We start from the raw sequence: 27,156 nt of genomic DNA on the forward strand, positions 1-27,156 counted from the left end.
GAGACGAGGCCCTAACGGAGTCGGGTTACCAGCCAGGACGCGGTCTGGAAACAAACGCCAAGCCGGAGAGGGCTGAGATTTGCATGCTGGGATTGAGCAGCTGCAGCCATCAACCCCCCCCCCCCCCCCATTGAAGCCTGTCTTCAGCACAGCAGGGAGCAGAGAGACTCTGAGACTGCGCCGGGACTGGAGACGGACAGCACGCCCAACAGGTAGGGACCCTTCTCGCTGTCCAGGGCACCCCCCTGGCCCTGGGAGCCCAGCGTGGTGGTCACCTGGCTCTCAAGGCTCAGGAGAGCGGGGGGCTGGTCATGAGGCACGCTCGTAGCCTGATGACTGAAGAGAGCTCTCGTCCTGGACGACCTGTAAGTATTGAGGAGCCAGTCTGAGCGGTGAGCTGCACACCCTGCCGGACCCCTGACCGTCAGGTCTCCTTCAGCTCCAGATCGGGACCCGTCCGACTGCGGCCCACAGCTCTGCTCTCGGGGGCTCGGGGTCTCCACTCACTCTCTGGTACCTGCTGCCGGACTGGGGTCTCCAGCCCTGGCCCTGGGGAGCCCCGGTGAGAGTGTGAGAGTGTGAGAGTGTGAGAGTGTGGGTGTGAGTGTGAGTGTGAGTGTTTTTTTCTCCTCTCTTAATCTGCACGTCCTGCTTACTGTGGGATTGTTTTTCCTCTTCCTGCCGAACGCGGCGGTGACCGATCCAGAGGCCGGCAGACACGGGGAGCTAGCTGTGAAGGAGGACGGCAGGCAATTCCTTTAGAGGGCTCGCATTTGCAGTCTTCCCTCCACACGGCACGGCGCAGCCTGACACACGCCAACCAGACAGAACACCCAACCAGCCTGGCCACGTGTCCACGCCCGTCGATCTCGGCTTTTCATGACTTCGGATTCACCATTACGGGTTCATCAGCCTTGACCTCTTCAGAACAAGAGAAAGCCTAGCTGTCTGAAGAAATTAAACTGCACTTCCATCCCTCAAAGTCCCATAAACCAGGACAACCATAAACCGCTCCGTCTTTCGCTCTCTCTGGAAAACAGGGGACACGGGACTGCTCCTGGACCCCTGCTCCTGGACCCCTGCCGCTGGCCACAGGCTGCCGATCCCGGATCAGCTCCTGCGCCGGGCTGCCGGCTCTCGCCTCTTCTAGCAACGGTCACGGCCGCTGGTTTGGGGTCGACCGACTCTCCGCCAGCCCCCTCCTCTCCCGGGTGTCCTGCCACCATGGCCAGCAAGAGTCTGTCTCCCCTCCTGCTGACAGGTGAGAGTCGGGCGGCCTCGTGCTCCAGGCAGGGCTGGGAGAGGGCGATTTCCACCCTCCGCTGAGGACGGCCGCGACAATAATAAATAATAATAATCCCTCACGCTTACACAGCGCCTGTCCGCACACCCCACTCCGAGCTCCTCACAGCTCATGGGGATCCCCTGCACCCCCACCTGGATGATGCTCCAGTCCTCTCTCACACACCAGCTCTCAGCGGGAGGAGAGCAGAGGGATGGAGCCAGTTCAGAGAGGGGGGTTATTAGGAGGCCATGAGGGGTAAAGGCCAGGGGGGAGTTTGACCAGGACACTGGGGTGACACCCCTACTCTTCTCGAGAGACACCCTGGGATTGTTCATGACCACAGGGAGTCAGGACCTCGGGTTTATTTCTCATTTGAAGGAAGGGGCCCTTTTAAAGTAGCCTTTTTACAGTGTACTGCCCAAGTGTAAGGTATTGTTATTAAAATTGCCGAACTGGGCTGCAGGAAAAGCAGGAAACGCAGCGTGACTCCCTCCGGCGACCCGGATCGGCCTGCCCCCCCTGCCGGCGCTCGGCTCGTCTGTCCTGCGGTGTAGCTGTGCTTGCAAAGCGTGCACCGGCTTTGCATTGACATACGCTCTCTGCGGTTGAGTAATGCCTGAAACTCTTTGCATCCGATGCAAAGTCAAATGCGCTGGATTGCATTTAATGCACAATTTTGCATTTAGAGCCTCGTTCTGCGGTGTTTTTGCTATACTGTCTAGCTTTTTCCAGGCAGCTGTATTTATTTTTTTTAAAGCAACTTAAGCCGGATCGGCACCACGAAGAGAAACTGTGGGTGAGCAGGCGTAGCGTCACAACGGTCTTCCTGCTCGTCCTCGTTTCAGGTACCAGGAACGTTGACTTATGCCTCCAAACCGAAATTCATGATAATAACGGTCAGGGTCATGTATTCTATGCGTTATGTCGGCCTCTTGCGGGTTTTCTCACTCCCTCACACGAGTTGATGTCCCACAGTGCTCTGCGCGGCCACTTCCTGTGCAGGCAGGAAGTTCCACTACGTGGCCCACCTGAAGTCCTGGGCCGAGGCTCAGGCCTACTGCAGGGAGAACTTCGCCCCGGCCGCGGTCAGCTCCCTGGATGACCTCCGGCCGCTCACCAGCGACGCGGCGAGCGGCGCCCAGTCGGCCTGGATCGGGATGTACCAGGAGACCCAGAACTGGCAGTGGTCCGACGGCGCTGCCGTCCGCTACTACAGCTGGGGCAGAGGGCTGTTCTGCGCCAGCGCCGACCCCGAAGGCTACTGGGAGGACTCGGTCTGCTTCGCGGAGAAAGCGTTCGTGTGCCAGACGGGTAACTGTGGAGTGTGAAATCCCACCGCTGACACCACGTCACCCCCACCAACCTCACTCTCCGAGAGGTCCCTTGGGGCTCGGTACAGAGCGGAACGTTTCGATAGATGAGCTCGACTGTCGATGAATACAGTGCAGGTTAACTCCATACTTGGGGGGGGGGGACACTCCTGTACGTCTCACTGCCGTGGCTGAGCCAGTCGCGCGCTGGAGTAGCTCCCTCAAGCCTTTATCCTCAATCACATGTGGTTACAGAGCACTCGCGTTTTTGTCCGTGGATGGTGTGCTACAGTGCTCTCCCCTCTCTCCCCTCTCTCTCTCTCTCTCCCCTCTCCTCTCTCTCCCTCAGACTCCGCGGACGGCGCACGGACCTACACCCTGGTCCCGGAGAGCAAGACCTGGGCCGCGGCCCGGGAGCACTGCCGGCAGCACCACAGCGACCTGGCCACGGTCCGCAGCCCCGCCGACAACGAGGCCGCGCGGCGGACGGCGCAGGGCAGCGCCCCCTTCTGGATCGGCCTCTTCAACGAGCCCTGGAAGTGGGCCGACGGCCGGAACTCCTCGTTCCGCTCCTGGTCGCCTGGGGAACCGGACAACGGGAACGGGCAGGAGAGGTGTGTCTTCATCTACCAGTACCGCTGGATGGACCTGGACTGCGAGATGGAAAAGGCCTCCTTCTGCTGCTCAGGTGAGCTGGTCCCTGGTCAACCGTTTCCCGGGCAACCGAGACGCAGGATGTGAACGTTATCGCCCGGGGGCTGTAGACCTGCACCGACCACGGGCCCTCCTGGTGTCTCCAGTCTGGCCAGTCCCCGGGACTGAACCGTGCGTAGGCACGGAGACCCATCCTCTTCCCCGACGCGTGCCCACAGACTGAGAGGAAGGATGACTGACAGATCGTGACGGCGTTTATCCTAATCAGGGTGGTGGGGCAGAGGGGGCCTGTCCCATGAGGCACTGGTGGGGGGGGGTGTGGCAGGATACACCCTGGATGGGACACCAGTCCATCGCAGGGCACACACACACACACACAGACACACTCATATCTAGAGCCAGTTTTCCCGGATGCCAGTTAACCCACCAACATGTCTTAGGACTGAGGGAGGAAACCCACATGAACACGCAAACTCCACACAGACAGCACCCCAGGGGCTGAACCTGGGACCCCAGGGCTGAAATGCTGACCCCTGTGCCGCCCCCACATCACAAGAGTTCAGCTCAAGACCGATTCCACTCAGTACTGGTCTCACCAGCCTTGTTTTGGGCAGTGGGCGTAGTCCTTACCAGCGGCCGTCTCGGTGCCCCTAGAGAGCTGTCCTTACCCGATCGTCCTGGGTCCTGTGCGTACGACGCGTCCTCTAACCCGTCTCCTTGTCCGACAGTGACTCTGTCCCAGCTGCAGTCTGTCCACCTGGGTAAAGCATGAGAGCCGACCGACAATCCAGACTCCTCTGCTCTGACCGTTTCACAGAGCAGCCATGATGGCGTGTCAGCGCCCACAGGCAGAGACGCAGAGACGCAGAGACGCAGAGACGCAGAGACGCAGAGACGCAGAGACGCAGAGACACCCAGCTCTAGATGGAAACAGAGGTGTGTCAGCTACAGGGGCTCCGTCAATCTCATTGCTCCTCCCCTCCTCCCCCCACCAGGTGACTTTTCCACACCTGTGCCAGAAAGGTGCGAGGTCGTGCCAGAACGGGTGTCGTGGCCCGATGCTCGGGCCCGGTGCAGGGCCGCGAACAAGGACCTGGCCACCCTGGGCAACGCGACGGAGAACCAGCAGCTCTTCGAGCTCCTGGGGGCCTACGACTACTCCTACTACCCCTGGCTGGGGCTGTACCGCGGCGCGGACGACTGGCGCTGGGTGGACGGAGAGGGGCTGGGCTACTCCAACTGGAAGACCTGGCTCTTCTGCGCCACGTCCGACTCCGGGGGGTCCTGGAGGGACCGGGACTGCGGCGAGCTGCACCAGTTCCTGTGCTACACAGGTACCAGGAGCGCCAGCCGCAGGGCTGCCAAGACCACGAGCCCCCGTGACAGACTACAGCGGTGTGCGGCGGAAAAAGCAAGAGAGATATTTTTTTGGGGGGTGGGGGGGGAGTGTGCTCAATTTCTTTTTCACGTTGGATTGTGAGTAAACCTGTAAAAAAAACAATCTCCCAGCATGCTTCAGGAACAGGCCGTCTCCCCAACTTCCTGTTTCCTGTTTCTTGCGTCCCGCAAGATCCCAGCTCGTATATGCTTCGAGTCCAGTCCCACGAGAGAAACGTTGTTTTACTATGGGTGTCACTAGGTCTAGGAACACGCACGCTAACCTCACATTTCCACGGTGCGATTTGGAAATCCCACCGCTAACACCACGTCACTAATCCCCCCCCCCGACTCCCCCGTACTTGGCGCTCAGTACGTCGCCGAACATTTCAACATTTCGATAGGTAACTTAAATTGTCAATGAATACAGTGCAGGTTAACTCCATGCTTGGGGGGCCGTGGCTGAGACAGGCGCGCGCGCTGGCGTAGCCGACGCGGCTGAGACAGGCGCGCGCGCTGGCGTAGCTCCCTCAAGCCTTTATCCTCAATCACATGTGGTTACAGAGCACTCGTGCTTTTGCCTGTTTTTGTCTGTGGATGGTGTGCTACAGTGCTCTCCCCTCTCTCTCCCCTCTCTCTCCCCTCTCTCTCCCCTCTCTCTCTCCTCTCTCTCCCCTCTCTCTCCCCCCTCTCTCTCCCTCAGACTCCGCGGACGGCGCACGGACCTACACCCTGGTCCCGGAGAGCAAGACCTGGGCCGCGGCCCGGGAGCACTGCCGGCAGCACCACAGCGACCTGGCCACGGTCCGCAGCCCCGCCGACAACGAGGCCGCGCGGCGGACGGCGCAGGGCAGCGCCCCCTTCTGGATCGGCCTCTTCAACGAGCCCTGGAAGTGGGCCGACGGCCAGAATCTGCCGTTCCGGTTCTGGGGCGCCGAGCCCCCGAGCGGCAGGGGGGAGTGCGTGCGGCTGGGCCCGCCGGGCGGGCAGGGGGCCAGGTGGACCGTCGGCGACTGCGGCGCCCGGCTCCCCTTCTTCTGCACCGGAGGTAAGCAGGGCTAGAGTCGGGGCGACCCTTTGAGGATAAGACACCCCTGAACCCACACTGTTAGGTCCAGCTGTTCCAGCTGTTCGGCCCCGGGCCCTTGCAGTGGCAGGCGTGACCTGGGAGGGCCGGCGGTTGATTGGTCAGCCCAAGACAGAATCTTTTTGGAGAAGGACTGCACTGTCGACAGGTCCCCCCGTGCAAGAGGGTTGGAGCAGTAGCTGTCCAGCAGCAGCTGTCTCCAGCTGCTGCGCAGACATTCTGTCCACAATTACTGTGCCGCGTAGCTGCTTCAGCTCGTCCTGAATGACACGATTGCTGAAGGGTTCTTCTCGGCCAAACTGTGCTCCATGAAGAACGGTCCCGGCTGGAATGAGCTAGGTGACCTCATCTTACCTGGGGCGCAGGTTTCAGGAAAAACTCTCACATCACCTCATCTGGGGCACAGATCTCAAAAGACAGGCTCTCACAACCTCAAGTCATCCGGGGCACAGATCTCAAAAGACAGGCTCTCACAACCTCAAGTCATCCGGGGTACAGATCTCAAAAGACAGGCTCTCACAACCTCAAGTCATCTGGGGTACAGATCTCAAAAGACAGGCTCTCACAACCTCAAGTCATCTGGGGTACAGGCTCGTGTCATCTGGGGCACAAATCTCGCAAAAGGTCCTGAAAACCCTTGAGACTGAGATGTGAAATGCTGAGGTCACCTGTGACTTGTGCATTGTGAAAGTCTGAAAGAGCTCAGTGGGGTCAGAGGGGTCACCGTGCTGCGCCCAGGGGGGTGATGACCGGCGCTTGGTTCCCCCAGAGAAGAGACGGATGGTGCTGAGAGTCCAGCTGACCCAGACCAGAGTAGCCGACCTGAACGAGGAGGCAGTGAAGCAGAACCTTTTAAACCAGGTAGGGGACACACCTGTCCTTCCATCTAGACCGCAGGTACAGGTAACACCCTGTCCTTCATCTAGACCGCAGGTACAGGTAACCCTACAGGTAACACCCTGTCCTTCACCTAGACCGCAGGTACAGGTAACACCCTGTCCTTCATCTAGACCGCAGGTACAGGTAACACCCTGTCCTTCATCTAGACCGCAGGTACAGGTAACACCCTGTCCTTCATCTAGACCGCAGGTACAGGTAACCCTACAGGTAACACCCTGTCCTTCACCTAGACCGCAGGTACAGGTAACACCCTGTCCTTCATCTAGACCGCAGGTACAGGTAACACCCTGTCCTTCATCTAGACCGCAGGTACAGGTAACCCTACAGGTAACACCCTGTCCTTCATCTAGACCGCAGGTACAGGTAACACCCTGTCCTTCATCTAGACCGCAGGTACAGGTAACACCCTGTCCTTCCATCTAGACCGCAGGTACAGGTAACACCCTGTCCTTCATCTAGACCGCAGGTACAGGTAACCCTACAGGTAACACCCTGTCCTTCATCTAGACCGCAGGTACAGGTAACACCCTGTCCTTCATCTAGACCGCAGGTACAGGTAACCCTACAGGTAACACCCTGTCCTTCATCTAGACCGCAGGTACAGGTAACACCCTGTCCTTCATCTAGACCGCAGGTACAGGTAACACCCTGTCCTTCCATCTAAAGTTACAGTCCATAGGTCGCCGGTCCAGTGTGGGTCACACTGTACCCCTACAGTCCAGAGACCACCGGTCCAGTGTGGGTCACGCTGTAACCCTACAGTCCAGAGATCGCCGGTCCAGTCTGGGTCACACTGTACCCCTACAGTCCAGAGATCGCCGGTCCAGTCTGGGTCACACTGTACCCCTACAGTCCAGAGATCACTGGTCCAGTCTGGGTCACGCTGTACCCCTACAGTCCAGAGACCACCGGTCCAGTCTGGGTCACGCTGTACCCCTACAGTCCAGAGATCACCGGTCCAGTCTGGGTCACACTGTACCCCTACAGTCCAGAGATCACTGGTCCAGTCTGGGTCACACTGTACCCCTACAGTCCAGAGATCGCTGGTCCAGTCTGGGTCACACTTTACCCCTACAGTCCAGAGATCGCTGGTCCAGTCTGGGTCACACTGTACCCCTACAGTCCAGAGATCGCCGGTCCAGTCTGGGTCACACTGTAACCCCACAGTCCAGAGATCGCCGGTCCAGTCTGGGTCACACTGTACCCCCTACAGTCCAGAGATCGCCGGTCCAGTCTGGGTCACGCTGTAACCCTACAGTCCAGAGATCACTGGTCCAGTCTGGGTCACACTGTACCCCTACAGTCCAGAGATCGCTGGTCCAGTCTGGGTCACACTTTACCCCTACAGTCCAGAGATCGCTGGTCCAGTCTGGGTCACACTGTACCCCTACAGTCCAGAGATCGCCGGTCCAGTCTGGGTCACGCTGTACCCCTACGGTTATTGAATTTGCTTCAGGCAGTACCTGGTATCATTTCAGATGCAAGAAAAGTTCTCCCAGTTTTTTCCCATGGAGAAGAGCAGGCTCTACTGGAGAGAAGAGGACGGCCGGGCTTTCCACAGAAAGGGGGAGTCGCAGGGTGAGGTCTGGGGGTGTGTGGGAGGGAGGGAGGGAGGGGACTGGCAGTGTAAGGGCAGTGCGGAGGATCAGAAACTCTGAAGCTGATGGGAAACGCAGAGGGCAGATTTCCCACGATGACAACTGGTGAGCCCTCACCTCGACAGCAGCTGTACTGGTGTAAACAGCCCGTTCTCATCAGCACCCACCTGCACAGAGAACACCTGTGGAGAACGTGAAAAAACATAGTACTGTGCTTTTACCCTGATCTCTCTGTGTTTTTACCCTGATCTCACTGGGCTGTACTGTGCTGTACTGTGCTTTTACCCTGATCTCACTGGGCTTTACTGCGCTGTACTGTGCTTTTACCCTGATCTCTCTGTGTTTTTACCCATATCTCACTGGGCTTTACTGCGCTGTACTGTGCTTTTACCCTGATCTCACTGGGCTTTACTGCGCTGTACTGTGCTTTTACCCTGATCTCACTGGGCTGTACTGTGCTGTACTGTGCTTTTACCCCGATCTCACTGGGCTTTACTGAGCTGTACTGTGCTTTTACCCTGATCTCACTGGGCTTTGCTGCACTGTACTGTGCTTTTACCCTGATCTCACTGGGCTTTGCTGCACTGTACTGTGCTTTTACCCTGATCTCACTGGGCTTTACTGCGCTGTACTGTGCTTTTACCCTGATCTCACTGGGCTTTGCTGCACTGTACTGTGCTTTTACCCTGATCTCTCTGTGCTTTTACCCTGATCTCACTGGGCTTTGCTGCGCTGTACTGTGCTTTTACCCTGATCTCTCTGTGCTTTTACCCTGATCTCACTGGGCTTTACTGCGCTGTACTGTGCTTTAACCCTGATCTCACTGGGCTTTACTGCGCTGTATTGTGCTTTTACCCTGATCTCACTGTGCTGTACTGGACTGGAGAGAAGCGTGTGGGAGGAATGAGATTGAGGTGTACTTTACCGCTTGAACAATAGAGCAGCTGTTGACAGGAAACGAGTCCTGACAAACCAGTCCGGGTTGGATTTCAAAAGCACTCGAGACGCCGGCTGCGGTTTCTGTCAGCAGCCCTCTGAGAGCTGATCACCGTGATAAGATTCTCACGATTCTACGCTTCCTGTAGCAGAGACAATTGTTCTAACCTAAAGTGAAGAAAGTCACTCCTTGAACTGGTCACACAGCCAGGAAGGCGAGCTGCTTAACGGCTCCGTCTCTGAAATACTGCCCGGTTCTCAGTGCCTTACTCGGTCAGATACTCGCCCCTCTCTTTTGTGACACGCGCATGTCAGACGACAGATGTTGACCGACTCTGGTGGACCCAGCTTTTAAACTTTTACACCCAGGTTTTTAAAACTGTCACCCAACCAATTGTCTCACACCACCTGGTCAGGTGACTGAGGATGGCACATCATCCCCCTCCCTCCCCCACAAAGCCTTCTGGGGAATGTAGTTCTGACAAGAGCCTCCCTCTCGTCTGACCTGCCACCTTCTCGTTCGGCCATGGCGATCATTGCTCTTTGATCGCAGACTTAGAAGAAAGGAGATGGATATTCATATTAAATAGAGCTCGCAGTGGGACTGTCAGGGAAAGCTCATCAGCCACAGGGAGATCATCTAACCCTTGTCAATGAACCAATAATCAATCATCAATACAATGTAGCTAAATGTATAGTTCAGTGACAAACAAATATTCTTCTATTAATCTTTGTCTCTGTTGCTTCTTCCTCCTCCCTTCCTCAGGTCACTGTGGCTCTGGAGTCTAACCAGCAGCGACTCATACCAGCCTGGCTACACCCGGGCTAACGAGAAGGGTAATTCTGACCCCCCCCCAGTGAAGATGACGGTGCCGATCAGCAGACACCCCCCCAGAAACCAGACCCAGACAAGGACAGCGGCTCGTTAGAACTTGAACTTCCCGAATTTCCCTTTCCGGTTGGCTCTGTGAAGATGGGGGCTTGTGTCTCTGCTCCCAGTCCCTGGTCTCCAGTGTGCCATCTGTGTGTGCGCTCAGCGTTTCGCTGGCTGCCTTCCACACCGCAGGGAGAGGAGCAAAAGGCACGAGTCACAAACCTCGTGGAAGAGCCTTACATGCTTTTATTTAGAATACCGGAAGCATTTAGAAACTTACTACACCTTTAACAGCTCACTGTGTAAATAAAGCATTCTTTTACATGTGATTAGAGCTCCCAAGTGTTCTGTACAGGAGAGGAGTCCGGCTGTAGATTAAACACTCTCTCCTGTGTGATCAGTGTCCAGCTGTAGATTAAACACTCTCTCCTGTGTGATCAGTGTCCAGTACAGTAGAGGAGTCCAGCTGTAGATTAAACACTCTCTCCTGTGTGATCAGTGTCCAGCTGTAGATTAAACACTCTCTACTGTGTGATCAGTGTCCAGCTGTAGATTAAACACTCTCTCCTGTGTGATCAGTGTCCAGCTGTAGATTAAACACTCTCTACTGTGTGATCAGTGTCCAGCTGTAGATTAAACACTCTCTCCTGTGTGATCAGTGTCCAGTACAGGAGAGGAGTCCGGCTGTAGATTAAACACTCTCTCCTGTGTGACCAGTGTCCAGTACAGTAGAGGAGTCCAGCTGTAGATTAAACACTCTCTCCTGTGTGATCAGTGTCCAGTACAGTAGAGGAGTCCAGCTGTAGATTAAACACTCTCTCCTATGTGATCAGTGTCCAGCTGTAGATTAAACACTCTCTCCTGTGTGATCAGTGTCCAGCTGTAGATTAAACACTCTCTCCTGTGTGATCAGTGTCCAGTACAGTAGAGGAGTCCGGCTGTAGATTAAACACTCTCTCCTGTGTGATCAGTGTCCAGCTGTAGATTAAACACTCTCTCCTGTGTGATCAGTGTCCAGTACAGTAGAGGAGTCCGGCTGTAGATTAAACACTCTCTCCTGTGTGTGCAGTGTCCAGCTGTAGATTAAACACTCTCTCCTGTGTGATCAGTGTCCAGCTGTAGATTAAACACTCTCTCCTGTGTGATCAGTGTCCAGTACAGTAGAGGAGTCCGGCTGTAGATTAAACACTCTCTCCTGTGTGATCAATGTCCAGCTGTAGATTAAACACTCTCTCCTGTGTGATCAGTGTCCAGTACAGTAGAGGAGTCCGGCTGTAGATTAAACACTCTCTCCTGTGTGATCAGTGTCCAGTACAGTAGAGGAGTCCGGCTGTAGATTAAACACTCTCTCCTGTGTGATCAGTGTCCAGCTGTAGATTAAACACTCTCTCCTGTGTGATCAGTGTCCAGTACAGTAGAGGAGTCCGGCTGTAGATTAAACACTCTCTCCTGTGTGATCAGTGTCCAGCTGTAGATTAAACACTCTCTCCTGTGTGATCAGTGTCCAGTACAGTAGAGGAGTCCGGCTGTAGATTAAAAACTCTCCCCTGTGTGATCAGTGTCCAGTACAGTAGAGGAGTCCGGCTGCAGATTAAACACTCTCTCCTGTGTGATCAGTGTCCAGTACAGTAGAGGAGTCTGGCTGTAGATTAAACACTCTCTCCTGTGTGATCAGTGTCCAGCTGTAGATTAAACACTCTCTCCTGTGTGATCAGTGTCCAGTACAGTAGAGGAGTCCGGCTGCAGATTAAACACTCTCTCCTGTGTGATCAGTGTCCAGTACAGGAGAGGAGTCCGGCTGTAGATTAAACACTCTCTCCTGTGTGATCAGTGTCCAGTACAGTAGAGGAGTCCGGCTGTAGATTAAACACTCTCTCCTGTGTGATCAGTGTCCGGCTGTAGATTAAACACTCTCTCCTGTGTGATCAGTGTCCAGTACAGTGGAGGAGTCCGGCTGTAGATTAAACACTCTCTCCTGTGTGATCAGTGTCCAGCTGTAGATTAAACACTCTCTCCTGTGTGTGCAGTGTCCAGCTGTAGATTAAACACTCTCTCCTGTGTGATCAGTGTCCAGTACAGTAGAGGAGTCCGGCTGCAGATTAGACACTCTCTCCTGTGTGATCAATGTCCAGCTGTAGATTAAACACTCTCTCCTGTGTGATCAGTGTCCAGTACAGTAGAGGAGTCCGGCTGTAGATTAAACACTCTCTCCTGTGTGATCAGTGTCCAGCTGTAGATTAAACACTCTCTCCTGTGTGATCAGTGTCCAGTACAGTAGAGGAGTCCGGCTGCAGATTAAACACTCTCTCCTGTGTGATCAGTGTCCAGTACAGTAGAGGAGTCCGGCTGTAGATTAAACACTCTCTCCTGTGTGTGCAGTGTCCAGCTGTAGATTAAACACTCTCTCCTGTGTGATCAGTGTCCAGTACAGTAGAGGAGTCCGGCTGCAGATTAAACACTCTCTCCTGTGTGATCAGTGTCCAGTACAGGAGAGGAGTCCGGCTGTAGATTAAACACTCTCTCCTGTGTGATCAGTGTCCAGCTGTAGATTAAACACTCTCTCCTGTGTGATCAGTGTCCAGTACAGTAGAGGAGTCCGGCTGTAGATTAAACACTCTCTCCTGTGTGTGCAGTGTCCAGCTGTAGATTAAACACTCTCTCCTGTGTGATCAGTGTCCAGCTGTAGATTTAACACTCTCTCCTGTGTGATCAGTGTCCAGCTGTAGATTAAACACTCTCTCCTGTGTGATCAGTGTCCAGTACAGTAGAGGAATAAGCAGCACGATTAGCATTATGATGTCATACCTCACCAGCCCTCCTGTAGCTGCAAAGCTGTTCAATTGAAAAACCTTCTGGGCCAATTTGTCCCAGCCCAAGAGCAGGGGCCAAGTCCTGATCAGCTGAAACCCGCAGAACCGAGACGATCCGGTCTTCAAGAGGCCCAAAGACGCACCACGCTCACCGGTTTCTCCGCCCAGGCCCAGGGGGTGTCCTGCGTCAGGACCAAACGGGCCGATCCAGTTGGCACAGGCCCACTGTCGTGTTCAGTCCAATCCCGAACCCGGGGTAGAGGGGCTCCGTGAAGGAGGCCTGGACTCTGTGCAGGAGGGTCGCTGTGTCTCCGGAGACGCTGTAGAAGGACAGAGTTCCAGCCCTGTGGTCCACGTACACCCCTATCCTGGGGGCCAGGGGGCCCGTTATCGCAGCCCCCCTCCTGCTGTGCCAGAAGGAGCAGCTGAGGCCAGAGCTCACCAGACTCCAGGACTGGTCGTTGCCCCCAAAGACGCCATCTTTAGCCTCGCCTTTCCTGGTGATCCCCTTATAAGCGACGCCTATGAACCCCCCTTTCCCACTCCACTGCACCTCCCAGTAACAGCGAGTCCCGGACAGCCCCTCTCTGCACAGCACCTGCTGCCAGTGGTCGAATCTCTCGGGGTGATCGGGGTACTGCTGGGGCTCCCTGCTCCAGGTCACCTTCCTGTTCCCCTCAGACAGACAGAGCTGTCTGTGCGCTGTGTTGGGGTCCAGTGTGAGCTGACAGGCATCTGATTGGAGAGAAGAGGACAGTCAGAGGACAGGCAGGCAGAGCAGACCAATCCCTGAGCAGATCTCCACTAGAGTCCCACCCCCACAGCCCAGTAAGATACACACTGGGGTTTCTGATTGGAGAGAAGAGGACAGTCAGAGGACAGACAGGCAGAACAGACCAATCCCTGAGCAGATCTCCACTAGAGTCCCGCCCCCCACAGCCCAGTAAGATGCACACTGGGGTTTCTGATTGGAGAGAAGAGGACAGTCAGAGGACAGACAGGTAGAACAGACCAATCCCTGAGCAGATCTCCACTAGAGTCCCGCCCCCACAGCCCAGTAAGATACACAATGGGGTTTCTGATTGGAGAGAAGAGGACAGTCAGCTCCAGGTGTGTGTGTGTGTTTGAGCTCCAGGTATCTCTCAGTGGGGAGCAGGAGTGGAAACAGACTCACAGTGTAAGAGCTCTGCTCTGGTCCTGGGCTCTGGAGTCTGCAGACTGTAGACTTCACTCACTGGGGAGACACAGAGAGAAATGTCTCATCAGGGCTGATTGTACTGCAGCACAAAACAAGAGTTGATATTCCTTGATGACTGCAAGAGCTGACTGGATATGGATCGGTGACACAGACACACACATCGTCAGGTCTCGTGCGCTGTGCCCGAGCTCTGTGCTTTCAGTGGGGAGCTGGGCTCCAGACAGACTCACCCGCCTCTGCTGTGGTCCCGGGCTCTGCAGGCTCCTGGCTGCTGACGTCAGTCACTGGGGAGACACACAGAGAGAAAAGGAGCTGAACCGGGAGTCCAGGACACAAACAACGCTCTGCCGAGGTCAGAACCCGCTGCCTCGGCGCCTGCGAAGGATTCGTACGTCGATACGCATTTCTGTTCTACAGAATACTGAATACTCCCGTCCTGCACAGCTGCACCCGGAGGTCGACCGCGAGGAAGAGGGAGAGGCGGGCCGTGGTGCTCTGGTCTCTCAGGAAGTGACATCACGGTGGATGGGGTGGCAGGAGAGTGGAGGTTTACCCCCTCCTCCCCCAGTCATCCCTCCCAAACCTTCGTTTACAATCCGCACGTAAACGCCAGCACCGCCGCCGCCCTCTCTGGCGAAACCTCGAGATGCTCTCTGGCGACTGCGCCTCCCAGCTTCTGGCACGTGACCCCGAAATGGCGCCCCTAGACCTGCTTCATTCAGCTGTCGCCTCTGCTGGAGTGGAAAGTTAACTCATTCTGGAATTTCTCCCGCTGTAGCCACTGCAGTTGAATAACATGAACATGACTGCACAGATATCACAGCCCTAGGCCGGTGGGCCGACCCTCTGTGGTACAGGATGGGGTCTCTCTCCCTCTTACACGTCTATTTTTCCTGAGCCAGGCTATTAACACGATCACAGATATCACTGATATCACAGGCCTGGGCTAGTGTACTAGTGTGCTGACCCTCTATTGTCCAGGATGGGGTCTCTCTCAAACAGACCACCTTAAAACATGCCAGCCACACCTGGGTAACCCTTACTACACCAGCTGTTCTGGGTTAGCTCGTGCTACTTTTTGTATAGATTCTTATCCAGCTTCTTTCAGCAATGTTATGTCAACATGTGTGCCAAACTCCGAGTACCTGTCGCATTTACAAAATCACGTGGCCTGAGCTCACTGTTCTACCCTGAGGAACTACACTGCTCTACAACAAACTCAGAAACTCTCTATTTGAAACGAAATAGGCCTCTGCCCAAACTGAGGTTGTTGTCTCATCTTCTAAAGCCTTCTGTACGAGAGTCTGTCTCATGAGTGAAAACCAGTCACCAGCCTTGCTGAAAAACAAAGACTCTTCAGACTCTCTGAAAAACATAAATGTTTGAGAAAGGGGAACTGGACACACAGATCACCTGCTCCATAAAAAGATGTTACATTGTATTCAAGAACCCACCTGTCCTAGAGATCTTCACTAATTCCTCCTTGCAGAAGTTCTCCAGTCGCTCTTTCAGTCCAGAGACAGCTCTCCTCACAGCCTCAGGAGAGAAGTGGGGACTGACAGGGATGCTGGGTGAGTCTCCAGCTCCAGGAGGGACACAGACAGACTGGAACTTCTGCATCAGGGAGGAGAGAGAGGAGTTTCCAGTCAAACACACTGGGCTCCAGCACACATTCCTGGGGAGAAGCCAGGAGCAGCTCCATTGGAGAGCTCTGTGTGAGAGACTCCCTTCTGGACTGCAGAGAGTCCCAGAGCAGTGCTGTTACCTGGAGGAAATGGATGTGATCCTCTGTGTGTGAGAGCTGGCTCAGCTCAGCATCTCTCCTCCTCAGCTCAGCGATCTCCTGCTCCAGTCGCTCCAGGAGTCCTTCAGCCTGACTCACTGCAGCCCTCTCTTGAGCTCTGATCAGCTGTGTGAGCTCAGAGCGTGTTCTCTCAATGGAGCGGATCAGCTCAGTGAAGATCCTGTCAGTGTTCTGTACTGCCAAGTGCGCAGAGCTCTGAGGGAAGAGACGCACAGTGGGTTATGGGCTACGGCCCCACGCTGGGGTCTCATCAGACGACTGAAAGACAACCAGCATTAAGTGCATCAGAAAGGAGACAAATGAGGATGTTATCTATCTATTTATTAATGAAGACACCCATCCATCTCACGGCACACAGTCGAAACTCCAGATACAGTTTCAAACAGCTGGTGACGTCTACAGACACGTTTTACAGCACCTTCCCGCACGAGTAATGTTTTCGTCTAGCGGTCGCGCCACCCCAGAACCGTCTCCGCTGGCCGATACTCACTCTGACGGCCTCCGCAGTCCGCATCACGTTCCGCAGCTCCTGCTGCTTGCTCCGGAGTCTGTCCTGGACTCCCGCCCGCGTTGCCCTCTGCTGCTCCTGGGGGGGGGGGGACACGGGAGATTCACCCAGACAGAAGGGACTCGTCGTGTCACCCTCTCGGCCGGCACGATCCTCAGGGAGGACTCCTGCAGCGCGTGGCCGAGACTGAACTCTCGGGGCTCGCACTGACTGAAGTCGCAGGCCGTCGGCCCAGCAGGGCCCGGCTCCGGTCCAACTGAGCCGAACTGGATCCAGTCCCCTGTGCCCCTCTTCAGCAGGCCCACAGGCTGAGCCCGGAGGGGCGCCGTTGTGCATGCCTGCGCTGACTCAGCCTGATCACAGCAGGCAGCGGCTCAGTACGGAGTTCAGGCAGGCGGACCTGCTGTTTGACAGCTGACTGGGTGATTTTCTCAGACAGCTGGACGTTAGACTGTGCCTAACGTGTCCTCTGACTGGTGCTCAGAGTATTCCTTTACCACGTGCGCCCTGTTGCATTCTGGGATTGTTCTGACATCTACGGTGGCACATGAGGTCGAGCAGGGCTGTACTTGGTTTAGAAAGGCCCAGGAAAACGACTGTATTGGGAGCTTAGCGTTGCTGTGCTCTCTGTTAGGACTCGTCCATTAACCAAACTAATTAAAAAACTTCTCTGACCTCCATAAGCAACAGTAAAGCTGAGAAGAAAAACCTCCCATCTCTGTATTCTTACAGCTGGAGAGAGACTGGCCACGAGCTCCAGGTCTGACACTGGAGAGATCTGCTGCCTCATCTCTGAGAAAAGTGCTCACTACAGCTGGAGTGACAGGCCACGAGCTCCAGGTCTGACACTGGAGAGATCTGCTGCCTCATCTCTGAGGACAGTGTTCACTACAGCTGGAGTGACAGGCCATGAGCTCCAGGTCTAAAACTGGAGAGATCTGCTGCCTCATCTCTGAGAAAAGTGCTCACTACAGCTGGAGAGACAGGCCACGAGCTCCAGGTCTGACACTGGAGAGATCTGCTGCCTCATCTCTGAGAAAAGTGCTCACTACAGCTGGAGAGACAGACCACGAGCTCCAGGTCTGACACTGGAGAGATCTGCTGCCTCATCTCTGAGAAAAGTGCTCACTACAGCTGGAGTGACAGGCCACAAGCTCCAGGTCTGACACTGGAGAGATCTGCTGCCTCATCTCTGAGGACAGTGTTCACTACAGCTGGAGTGACAGGCCATGAGCTCCAGGTCTAAAACTGGAGAGATCTGCTGCCTCATCACTGAGGAAAGCCTTCATGTCTTTTGAAAGCTGACTGTGACCCAGAGTCACTTGCCCTGGTGCGGTTGTGCCAAATTGTTATCCTTACCAGATTCACAACCGATGAGCTGCGGTTGTCACCTCCCATCTGCCACAGCGGATCCCAGAGCCCCTGCGGATCGGCGCGAGCGCTGCCCCCCGGGCGCCCGGCGGCGTCGACCAGCAGGTGCGCCGACAGAGCGGGCGACTGGCGGTGAGGCTGGAGGTGAGTCTGACAGTAAGAGGCCAGACACACCAGGCAGGACTTCACAGCTCTCGCCGGTCTCCCAGTGCAGACGTCACACGGCACGTCTCCGGGGCCAGCAGGACTGGGAGCGGGAGGCGGATCGTGGAAGCTCGATGACCTCAGCTGCTCCACCACGTCGGCCAGCTCTGTGTTCCTGTGCACGTCAGGCCGCTGGGAGAAGGTCTCTCCACACTGGGGGCAGCTGTAGACGCCGATATGATCGACCCGGTCCCACTGCGTCCTGATACAGCCCATACAGTAGCTGTGTCCGCAGGGAAGAGTCACTGGATCCGTGAGGGTGTTGAGACAGGTGGGACACCAGATCTGACCCTCGGACCACAGACCACTGGCCATTGTCTAGCAGGGCGAACGGAACAAAAACCAGGATGGTCGGGAGACACCGACACAGGCCAGCTCAGCCCAGCTCAGCCCAGCAGCTCCAGGGAGCCGAGAGAGCAGGGGTTCGGACTGAAGTTCAGCGCCCCTGACGAACTGGACCAGAGACCTGCTGAAACAGTAAGAGAGGAGAGTGGACCTTAATTAAGCAGACTTTCTGAGTACTTACAGTAGATGAATATTATTTATATTTAACTTTCTCACACTTTCAAACTGACTTATCAAGTCAGCAAAGTTCCCAGTGGCAGTCAGCTACAGCTCAGGCTGGTTTCTAATGACCATTTCTAATGCAGATAATTAGGGAAGTGAGGACAGCTCCCTCTGGTGTTTCAGCACCAGACTGTACAAGACAGCTCCCTCTGGTGTTTCAGCACCAGACTGTACAGGACAGCTCCCTCTGGTGTTTCAGCACCACTCTGTACAGGACAGCTCCCTCTGGTGTTTCAGCACCAGACTGTACAGGACAGCTCCCTCTAGTGCTTCAGCACCAGTCTGTACAGGACAGCTCCCTCTAGTGTTTCAGCACTGCTCTGTACAGGACAGCTCCCTCTGGTGTTTCAGCACCACTCTGTACAGGACAGCTCCCTCTGGTGTTTCAGCACCACTCTGTACAGGACAGCTCCCTCTAGTGTTTCAGCACCAGTCTGTACAGGACAGCTCCCTCTAGTGTTTCAGCACCAGACTGTACAGGACAGCTCCCTCTAGTGTTTCAGCACTGCTCTGTACAGGACAGCTCCCTCTAGTGTTTCAGCACCAGTCTGTACAGGACAGCTCCCTCTAGTGTTTCAGCACCAGACTGTACAGGACAGCTCCCTCTAGTGTTTCAGCACTGCTCTGTACAGGACAGCTCCCTCTAGTGTTTCAGCACCAGTCTGTACAGGACAGCTCCCTCTAGTGTTTCAGCACCAGACTGTACAGGACAGCTCCCTCTAGTGTTTCAGCACTGCTCTGTACAGGACGGCTCCCTCTGGTGTTTCAGCACCAGACTGTACAGGACAGCTCCCTCTAGTGTTTCAACACTGCTCTGTACAGGACAGCTCCCTCTGGTGTTTCAGCACCAGTCTGTACAGGACAGCTCCCTCTAGTGTTTCAGCACCAGACTGTACAGGACAGCTCCCTCTAGTGTTTCAACACTGCTCTGTACAGGACAGCTCCCTCTGGTGTTTCAGCACCAGTCTGTACAGGACAGCTCCCTCTAGTGTTTCAGCACCAGACTGTACAGGACAGCTCCCTCTAGTGTTTCAACACTGCTCTGTACAGGACAGCTCCCTCTGGTGTTTCAGCACCAGTCTGTACAGGACAGCTCCCTCTAGTGTTTCAGCACCAGACTGTACAGGACAGCTCCCTCTAGTGTTTCAGCACTAGAAGATGACTCTCTGATATCCTTGGGCAGAGAGTTCCAGAGCCTGGGGGCATAACAGGAGAAGGCCCTGTCACCCATAGAGTGCAGACGGGCTTGAGGGACAGTAAGGAGAGCAGAATTTGAAGAGCGAAGGTTGCGAGGTGGGGAGTAGGGCGATAATAGTTCAGACAGGTACTGAGGTGCCAAGCCATGCAGAGCCTTATAGGTGAGCATGAGGATTTTAAAGTCCACACGGAATTTGACCAGAAGCCAGTGCAAGGACTCCAGGATAGGAGTAATGTGAACACTTGCACTAGACCTGGTCAGGATTCTAGCTGCTGAATTTTGGACATACTGCAGCTTGTTCAGAGTAGATTTAGATACCCCAGCGAGCACAGCATTACAGTAGTCATTTCGAGAGAACACAAATGTGTTGATCAGCTTTTCAGCCACAGCAAGTGATAGCATAGGGCGTTGTCGAGCGAGATTTCTGAGGTGAAAAAAGATGTTTTGACAATATGCTGCACATGTGGGTCGAATGTTAACCCAGAATCGAATATCACTCCAAGGTGATATAACTCCAACTCCTTCACAGCTCCCTCTAGTGTTTCAGCACCAGTCTGCAGAGTTTCAGACCCAATCTGGGCCAGACAGCTGCTTCTAGCATTCCAGAACCTGCCCCTACTGGTCACCACTTCACTCAGAACAAACTGTCCTTATAGAATCCGGCGCTGGTACTGATCGATTAGGTCTGATCAATTAGACCAAGGTTCCCTAGTGATCTTTGACCAAAAACTCCTAGTGGGATTCTCAGCCCAGACAGAGCCCATCCCAGCAAAGATGGAGAGCACAAGCATGGCACATGGACAACACGCAGACTCCACACAAACACACAGCTACCCCGAGAGCTGGCCATCTGATCGGAGCAGCAAGAGCAGCCCAGCTGTGCCCGGGTCCTACAGACAGCGGCCATGGGGGGGGGGGCAGCAGTGGGCGTCTTCAGAGAGGAAAGCTCCACGTTTCAGCTGGTGCCGCTGCAGAAGAGAACCCGAGCACTTCCTTCAGCCCGTCAGAAGGCAGACGGGCCCCGGAGCTCAGCCCTGGACCAGGATGGGCAGAGATCCAGAGCAGGAGGGAGAGCTGGCAGCCACTTGCAACAAACAGAACTAAAAACCGTGCTGTTCCGTACGCATCGCCCACAGAAACTGGAGTGCTGGACCGAGCGGAGAGAGCGCACTGCAGCAGGGCATCCGATCGACAGCCGTCCTGTACCAAATCCTGTGAAATGACAGGAGTTTTACCATGTGTATTACTTCGATTGCTCCAGGCGCTGTGCGTGACCCCTGAAGTGTCTTTAAGAGTCTCGATACAATAGGTGGCACCTGACTAGTGTCAACATCTCCAGGTCTCAGGAGCTTCTAGGCGAGAGGATGTTCCCGGAGATGTTGAGGGGTCGAGTGTCAAAGGTCAGAGCATCACCGATCTCAAAGGCATCGTGGAGCTGACCTGACCTGACCTCAGACCTCAGCTCTGGGTAGATGATGAAGTCAATCACCACACCGGGAACAGGGCATGAAACAGGCAGAGAGAGACAGGAGGGACACAAGATACCTGAAGCTGGTCTGTTATCTGAAGCTGGTCTGTTAGTTATCTGAAGCTGGTCTGTTATCTGAAGCTGGTCTGTTAGTTATCTGAAGCTGGTCTGTTTGTTATCTGAAGCTGGTCTGTTAGTTATCTGAAGCTGGTCTGTTTGTTATCTGAAGCTGGTCTGTTTGTTATCTGAAGCTGGTCTGTGTTATCTGAAGCTGGTTTGTTATCTGAAGCTGGTCTGTTATCTGAAGCTGGTCTGTTAGTTATCTGAAGCTGGTCTGTTTGTTATCTGAAGCTGGTCTGTTAGTTATCTGAAGCTGGTCTGTTTGTTATCTGAAGCTGGTCTGTTATCTGAAGCTGGTCTGTTAGTTATCTGAAGCTGGTCTGTTATCTGAAGCTGGTCTGTTTGTTATCTGAAGCTGGTCTGTTTGTTATCTGAAGCTGGTCTGTTATCTGAAGCTGGTCTGTTTGTTATCTGAAGCTGGTCTGTTAGTTATCTGAAGCTGGTCTGTTATCTGAAGCTGGTCTGTTTGTTATCTGAAGCTGGTCTGTTTGTTATCTGAAGCTGGTCTGTTAGTTATCTGAAGCTGGTCTGTTTGTTATCTGAAGCTGGTCTGTTATCTGAAGCTGGTCTGTTAGTTATCTGAAGCTGGTCTGTTTGTTATCTGAAGCTGGTCTGTTAGTTATCTGAAGCTGGTCTGTTTGTTATCTGAAGCTGGTCTGTTTGTTATCTGAAGCTGGTCTGTGTTATCTGAAGCTGGTTTGTTATCTGAAGCTGGTCTGTTATCTGAAGCTGGTCTGTTAGTTATCTGAAGCTGGTCTGTTTGTTATCTGAAGCTGGTCTGTTATCTGAAGCTGGTCTGTTTGTTATCTGAAGCTGGTCTGTTTGTTATCTGAAGCTGGTCTGTTAGTTATCTGAAGCTGGTCTGTTTGTTATCTGAAGCTGGTCTGTTTGTTATCTGAAGCTGGTTTGTTATCTGAAGCTGGTCTGTTATCTGAAGCTGGTCTGTTAGTTATCTGAAGCTGGTCTGTTTGTTATCTGAAGCTGGTCTGTTATCTGAAGCTGGTCTGTTAGTTATCTGAAGCTGGTCTGTTTGTTATCTGAAGCTGGTCTGTTATCTGAAGCTGGTCTGTTATCTGAAGCTGGTCTGTTTGTTATCTGAAGCTGGTCTGTTTGTTATCTGAAGCTGGTCTGTTAGTTATCTGAAGCTGGTCTGTTTGTTATCTGAAGCTGGTCTGTGTTATCTGAAGCTGGTTTGTTATCTGAAGCTGGTCTGTTATCTGAAGCTGGTCTGTTAGTTATCTGAAGCTGGTCTGTTTGTTATCTGAAGCTGGTCTGTTATCTGAAGCTGGTCTGTTATCTGAAGCTGGTCTGTTTGTTATCTGAAGCTGGTCTGTTTGTTATCTGAAGCTGGTCTGTTAGTTATCTGAAGCTGGTCTGTTTGTTATCTGAAGCTGGTCTGTTTGTTATCTGAAGCTGGTTTGTTATCTGAAGCTGGTCTGTTATCTGAAGCTGGTCTGTTAGTTATCTGAAGCTGGTCTGTTAGTTATCTGAAGCTGGTTTGTTAGTTATCTGAAGCTGGTCTGTTAGTTATCTGAAGCTGGTCTGTTTGTTATCTGAAGCTGGTCTGTTTGTTATCTGAAGCTGGTTTGTTATCTGAAGCTGGTCTGTTAGTTATCTGAAGCTGGTCTGTTAGTTATCTGAAGCTGGTTTGTTAGTTATCTGAAGCTGGTCTGTTAGTTATCTGAAGCTGGTCTGTTTGTTATCTGAAGCTGGTCTGTTTGTTATCTGAAGCTGGTCTGTTTGTTATCTGAAGCTGGTCTGTTAGTTATCTGAAGCTGGTCTGTCTGTTATCTGAAGCTGGTCTGTCTGTTATCTGAAGCTGGTCTGTTAGTTATCTGAAGCTGGTCTGTTTGTTATCTGAAGCTGGTCTGTTAGTTATCTGAAGCTGGTCTGTTTGTTATCTGAAGCTGGTCTGTTTGTTATCTGAAGCTGGTCTGTTATCTGAAGCTGGTCTGTCTGTTATCTGAAGCTGGTCTGTCTGTTATCTGAAGCTGGTCTGTTAGTTATCTGAAGCTGGTCTGTTTGTTATCTGAAGCTGGTCTGTTAGTTATCTGAAGCTGGTCTGTTTGTTATCTGAAGCTGGTCTGTTATCTGAAGCTGGTCTGTTTGTTATCTGAAGCTGGTCTGTTTGTTATCTGAAGCTGGTCTGTTATCTGAAGCTGGTCTGTTAGTTATCTGAAGCTGGTCTGTCTGTTATCTGAAGCTGGTCTGTTTGTTATCTGAAGCTGGTCTGTTTGTTATCTGAAGCTGGTCTGTTATCTGAAGCTGGTCTGTTAGTTATCTGAAGCTGGTCTGTCTGTTATCTGAAGCTGGTCTGTTAGTTATCTGAAGCTGGTCTGTTAGTTATCTGAAGCTGGTTTGTTAGTTATCTGAAGCTGGTCTGTTTGTTATCTGAAGCTGGTCTGTTATCTGAAGCTGGTCTGTTTGTTATCTGAAGCTGGTCTGTTTGTTATCTGAAGCTGGTCTGTTATCTGAAGCTGGTCTGTTAGTTATCTGAAGCTGGTCTGTCTGTTATCTGAAGCTGGTCTGTTTGTTATCTGAAGCTGGTCTGTTTGTTATCTGAAGCTGGTCTGTTATCTGAAGCTGGTCTGTTAGTTATCTGAAGCTGGTCTGTTAGTTATCTGAAGCTGGTCTGTTTGTTATCTGAAGCTGGTTTGTTTGTTATCTGAAGCTGGTCTGTTAGTTATCTGAAGCTGGTCTGTTAGTTATCTGAAGCTGGTTTGTTAGTTATCTGAAGCTGGTCTGTTTGTTATCTGAAGCTGGTCTGTTTGTTATCTGAAGCTGGTCTGTTAGTTATCTGAAGCTGGTCTGTTTGTTATCTGAAGCTGGTCTGTTAGTTATCTGAAGCTGGTCTGTTTGTTATCTGAAGCTGGTTTGTTATCTGAAGCTGGTCTGTTTGTTATCTGAAGCTGGTCTGTTAGTTATCTGAAGCTGGTTTGTTATCTGAAGCTGGTCTGTTTGTTATCTGAAGCTTGCAGTTCTATAATAATTATAATTGCTTACACTTATATCGCACTTTTCTGGACACTCCACTCAAAGCGCTTTACAGGTAATGGGGATCCTCTCCACCCCCACCAATGTGCAGCGCCACCTGGATGGTGTGACAGCAGCCATAGTGCACCAGTACACTCCCCACACACCAGCTCTCAGTGGGGAGGAGAGCAGAGTGATGGAGCCAGTTCAGAGAGGGGGGTTATTAGGAGGCCATGAGGGGTAAAGGCCAGGGGGGAGTTTGGCCAGGACACTGGGGTGACACCCCTACTCTTCTCGAGAGACACCCTGGGATTGTTAATGACCACAAAGAGTCAGGACCTCGGGTTTACGTCTCATCTGAAGGACGGCGCCTGTTTACAGTCTAGTGTCCCCGTCACTATACTGGGGCATCAGGACCCACACAGACCGCAGGGTGAGCGCCCCCTGCTGGTCCCACTAACACCTCTCCCAGCAGCAGCCTCAGCTCTCCCAGGAGTCTCCCCTCCAGGTACTGGCCAGGCTCACACTGCTGGGCTCCAGTGGGGCTGCCAGCTGGGAGCTGCAGGGTGATATGGCTGCTGTTGGGAGATAAGAGGCCTCTTTTTCCACCTTAGAAATATCACCTGCCTTAGCCAACTTTTTTCAGTGTCCAATATTGAGCACCTGACTGATGCAGTTATAACATCCAGGCTTGATTTCTGCAGCTCTGTGCTCTGTGGGCTCGCTAACTCTCTCCTCCGTAAGATGTGCACAGAGCCCTGCACTGAGACTACTGACTCACGCCAGACCCTCCACACCGGCCGGTTATTAAGTCACAGGATGTCGGTACTGCCTGTAAAAGGCTGTAAATAATTCCGCCCGTGCTCTGCAGGCTCTGCTCAGCTCTTGTAGCTCCGACTCCACAAGACGCGCACTCTTCGGATCTGACCTGTCGTGTACTTTCTCTCCCTCTTTATCGTCGTGCGCAGCGCGCTTGCGTTTGGAAAGGCTGTTCAGCTATATTGTTGTGGTTATTATTATTATTATTATTATTATTAAGAGACACGATACGACCTTAAACCAAACCCAGTCAGACGAGAGCTTTAGTTCGTTCTTCTTCTTCTCGTTGTTGTTGTTGTTGTTGTCAAACTCGAGCTCCCGGACGGCGCCTCCCCCCTCGTCTCTGACGCGCTCCTATAGGCAGGAAGAGGACACACGCAGCGCCGCACCCTGCGGGAGCCGGCCCCGCACGCCCGGGGCCGCGGGGGGGAGAGAGGGGGTCGCTCCCGGAGAGTTTTCTTCCCCTCTCGGACTCGCTCGTCACGGGAGTCCCCCGGCTGCGCGACTTCGAACAAGGACATCCGCCCCCCACCCCCACTACCACCCCCCACCAGTGAAAACGACCCCAGCTCGCCGGCCGCGTACTCACTCAAGTTCGGTCCCTGCCCCCGGGAGCAGTGAAGGCCGGCTGTCCGCGACACCACGGGCTGCCCGATCGCACCAGCGTGCACCAAGCCGGCTCGCCTCCGCCTGCTCCTCGCTCACGGGCGGCTGGTCCCGCTGCCCAATCACAGCGCGCCTCCGGGCCGCCCGCGCCCCGGGTGTCGGGTGTCGGTCTGTCCTCCGAGCGCGAGTCGCTAGAGGAAGCAGTTCCGGCCCCGCAGGTCTGTGTGGGTTGAGCTCCAGGGCTGTCTTCCGCTCAAGACGCGCAGGGTCTTGTCATGCGGTGACCTGATCCATCTGAGGGCCCACCCCTGTGATGTGTTCACTTTTAACGCGAGACAGACCGGCGGTGCTTCCGTGTGAGAGAGGGAGACGGCGTGCAGCTCAGACCTGGGCACCGCCAGCCCATCTGGACCCAGAACAGCAGAGCCTGGCACTGCTGGAGCAGGACTGTCAGACCAGGGCACTGCCAGCCCATCTGGACCCAGAACAGCAGAGCCTGGCACTGCTGGAGCAGGACTGTCAGACCCAGGCACCGCCAGCCCATCTGGACCCAGAACAGCAGAGCCTGGCACTGCTGGAGCAGGACTGTCAGACCTGGGCACTGCCAGCCCATCTGGACCCAGAACAGCAGAGCCTGGCACTGCTGGGGCAGGACTGTCACACCTGGGCACAGCAGAGCCTGGCACTGCTGGAGCAGGACTGTCAGACCTGGGCACTGCCAGCCCATCTGGACCCAGAACAGCAGAGCCTGGCACTGCTGGAGCAGGACTGTCAGACCTGGGCACTGCCAGCCCATCTGGACCCAGAACAGCAGAGCCTGGCACTGCTGGAGCAGGACTGTCAGACCCAGGCACCGCCAGCCCATCTGGACCCAGAACAGCAGAGCCTGGCACTGCTGGAGCAGGACTGTCAGACCTGGGCACTGCCAGCCCATCTGGACCCAGAACAGCAGAGCCTGGCACTGCTGGGGCAGGACTGTCACACCTGGGCACAGCAGAGCCTGGCACTGCTGGAGCAGGACTGTCAGACCTGGGCACAGCAGAGCCTGGCACTGCTGGAGCAGGACTGTCAGACCTGGGCACTGCCAGCCCATCTGGACCCAGAACAGCAGAGCCTGGCACTGCTGGGGCAGGACTGTCACACCTGGGCACAGCAGAGCCTGGCACTGCTGGAGCAGGACTGTCAGACCTGGGCACAGCAGAGCCTGGCACTGCTGGAGCAGGACTGTCAGACCTGGGCACTGCCAGCCCATCTGGACCCAGAACAGCAGAGCCTGGCACTGCTGGAGCAGGACTGTCACACCTGGGCACTGCCAGCCCATCTGGACCCAGAACAGCAGAGCCTGGCACTGCTGGAGCAGGACTGTCAGACCTGGGCACTGCCAGCCCATCTGGACCCAGAACAGCAGAGCCTGGCACTGCTGGAGCAGGACTGTCAGACCCAGGCACCGCCAGCCCATCTGGACCCAGAACAGCAGAGCCTGGCACTG

At 54.3% G+C, this 27,156-nt stretch overlaps 2 protein-coding genes across 6 annotated transcripts; one reads left to right on the forward strand and one right to left on the reverse strand.

The window, feature by feature from the left end:
• Nucleotides 1–1,224: 1,224 nt before the first annotated feature.
• On the forward strand, nucleotides 1,225–10,076 carry LOC148828983 (macrophage mannose receptor 1-like). The gene is made up of 10 exons (XM_088923558.1): nucleotides 1,225–1,261; nucleotides 2,131–2,181; nucleotides 2,288–2,596; nucleotides 2,945–3,283; nucleotides 4,245–4,583; nucleotides 5,330–5,674; nucleotides 5,996–6,052; nucleotides 6,483–6,574; nucleotides 9,463–9,563; nucleotides 9,914–10,076. Exons 1-10 carry the CDS (start codon nucleotides 1,225–1,227, stop codon nucleotides 10,074–10,076), a joined length of 1,833 nt encoding a protein of 610 aa, XP_088779684.1.
• A 173-nt stretch (nucleotides 10,077–10,249) lies between these two features.
• On the reverse strand, nucleotides 10,250–25,963 carry LOC148828984 (tripartite motif-containing protein 16-like protein). Of its 5 annotated transcripts, XM_088923449.1 has the most exons (9): nucleotides 24,273–25,566; nucleotides 20,516–21,145; nucleotides 17,701–18,385; nucleotides 16,324–16,419; nucleotides 15,795–16,028; nucleotides 15,484–15,643; nucleotides 14,260–14,313; nucleotides 14,006–14,065; nucleotides 10,250–13,566 (listed from the first exon to the last, which is right to left on the reverse strand). In XM_088923449.1, the coding sequence occupies exons 3-9, from the start codon at nucleotides 18,229–18,231 to the stop codon at nucleotides 13,019–13,021; spliced, it is 1,683 nt and encodes a 560-aa protein (XP_088779575.1). In that variant the 5' UTR covers nucleotides 18,232–18,385; nucleotides 20,516–21,145; nucleotides 24,273–25,566; the 3' UTR covers nucleotides 10,250–13,018. The 5 variants fall into 5 exon arrangements, with proteins under 5 accessions (XP_088779575.1, XP_088779573.1, XP_088779574.1 ...); XM_088923447.1 differs by lacking the exons at nucleotides 20,516–21,145; nucleotides 24,273–25,566 and adding an exon at nucleotides 25,651–25,963 and having other exon boundaries at nucleotides 17,701–18,382; XM_088923448.1 differs by lacking the exons at nucleotides 20,516–21,145; nucleotides 24,273–25,566 and adding an exon at nucleotides 25,651–25,867.
• Between the last annotated feature and the right edge of the window lie 1,193 nt (nucleotides 25,964–27,156).

This window comes from Atractosteus spatula, chromosome 8, assembly GCF_055471065.1.
Source record: "Atractosteus spatula isolate fAtrSpa1 chromosome 8, fAtrSpa1.hap1, whole genome shotgun sequence".
Classification (NCBI taxonomy): domain Eukaryota; kingdom Metazoa; phylum Chordata; class Actinopteri; order Semionotiformes; family Lepisosteidae; genus Atractosteus; species Atractosteus spatula.

Coding starts and splice junctions, on each gene's coding strand:
- LOC148828983 (XM_088923558.1), top strand. CDS start 1,225: ATGGCCAGCAAGAGTCTGTCTCCCCTCCTGCTGACAG. Junction 2,597..2,944: donor AGCGTTCGTGTGCCAGACGG/GTAACTGTGGAG, acceptor TCTCTCCCTCAG/ACTCCGCGGACGGCGCACGG. Junction 6,053..6,482: donor TCCCGGCTGGAATGAGCTAG/GTGACCTCATCT, acceptor TGGTTCCCCCAG/AGAAGAGACGGATGGTGCTG.
- LOC148828984 (XM_088923447.1), bottom strand. CDS start 18,231: ATGGCCAGTGGTCTGTGGTCCGAGGGTCAGATCTGGTGTCCCACCTGT. Junction 15,644..15,794: donor ATCACATCCATTTCCTCCAG/GTAACAGCACTG, acceptor TCCCTGATGCAG/AAGTTCCAGTCTGTCTGTGT. Junction 13,567..14,005: donor CAGAGCAGAGCTCTTACACT/GTGAGTCTGTTT, acceptor CTCTCCAATCAG/ATGCCTGTCAGCTCACACTG.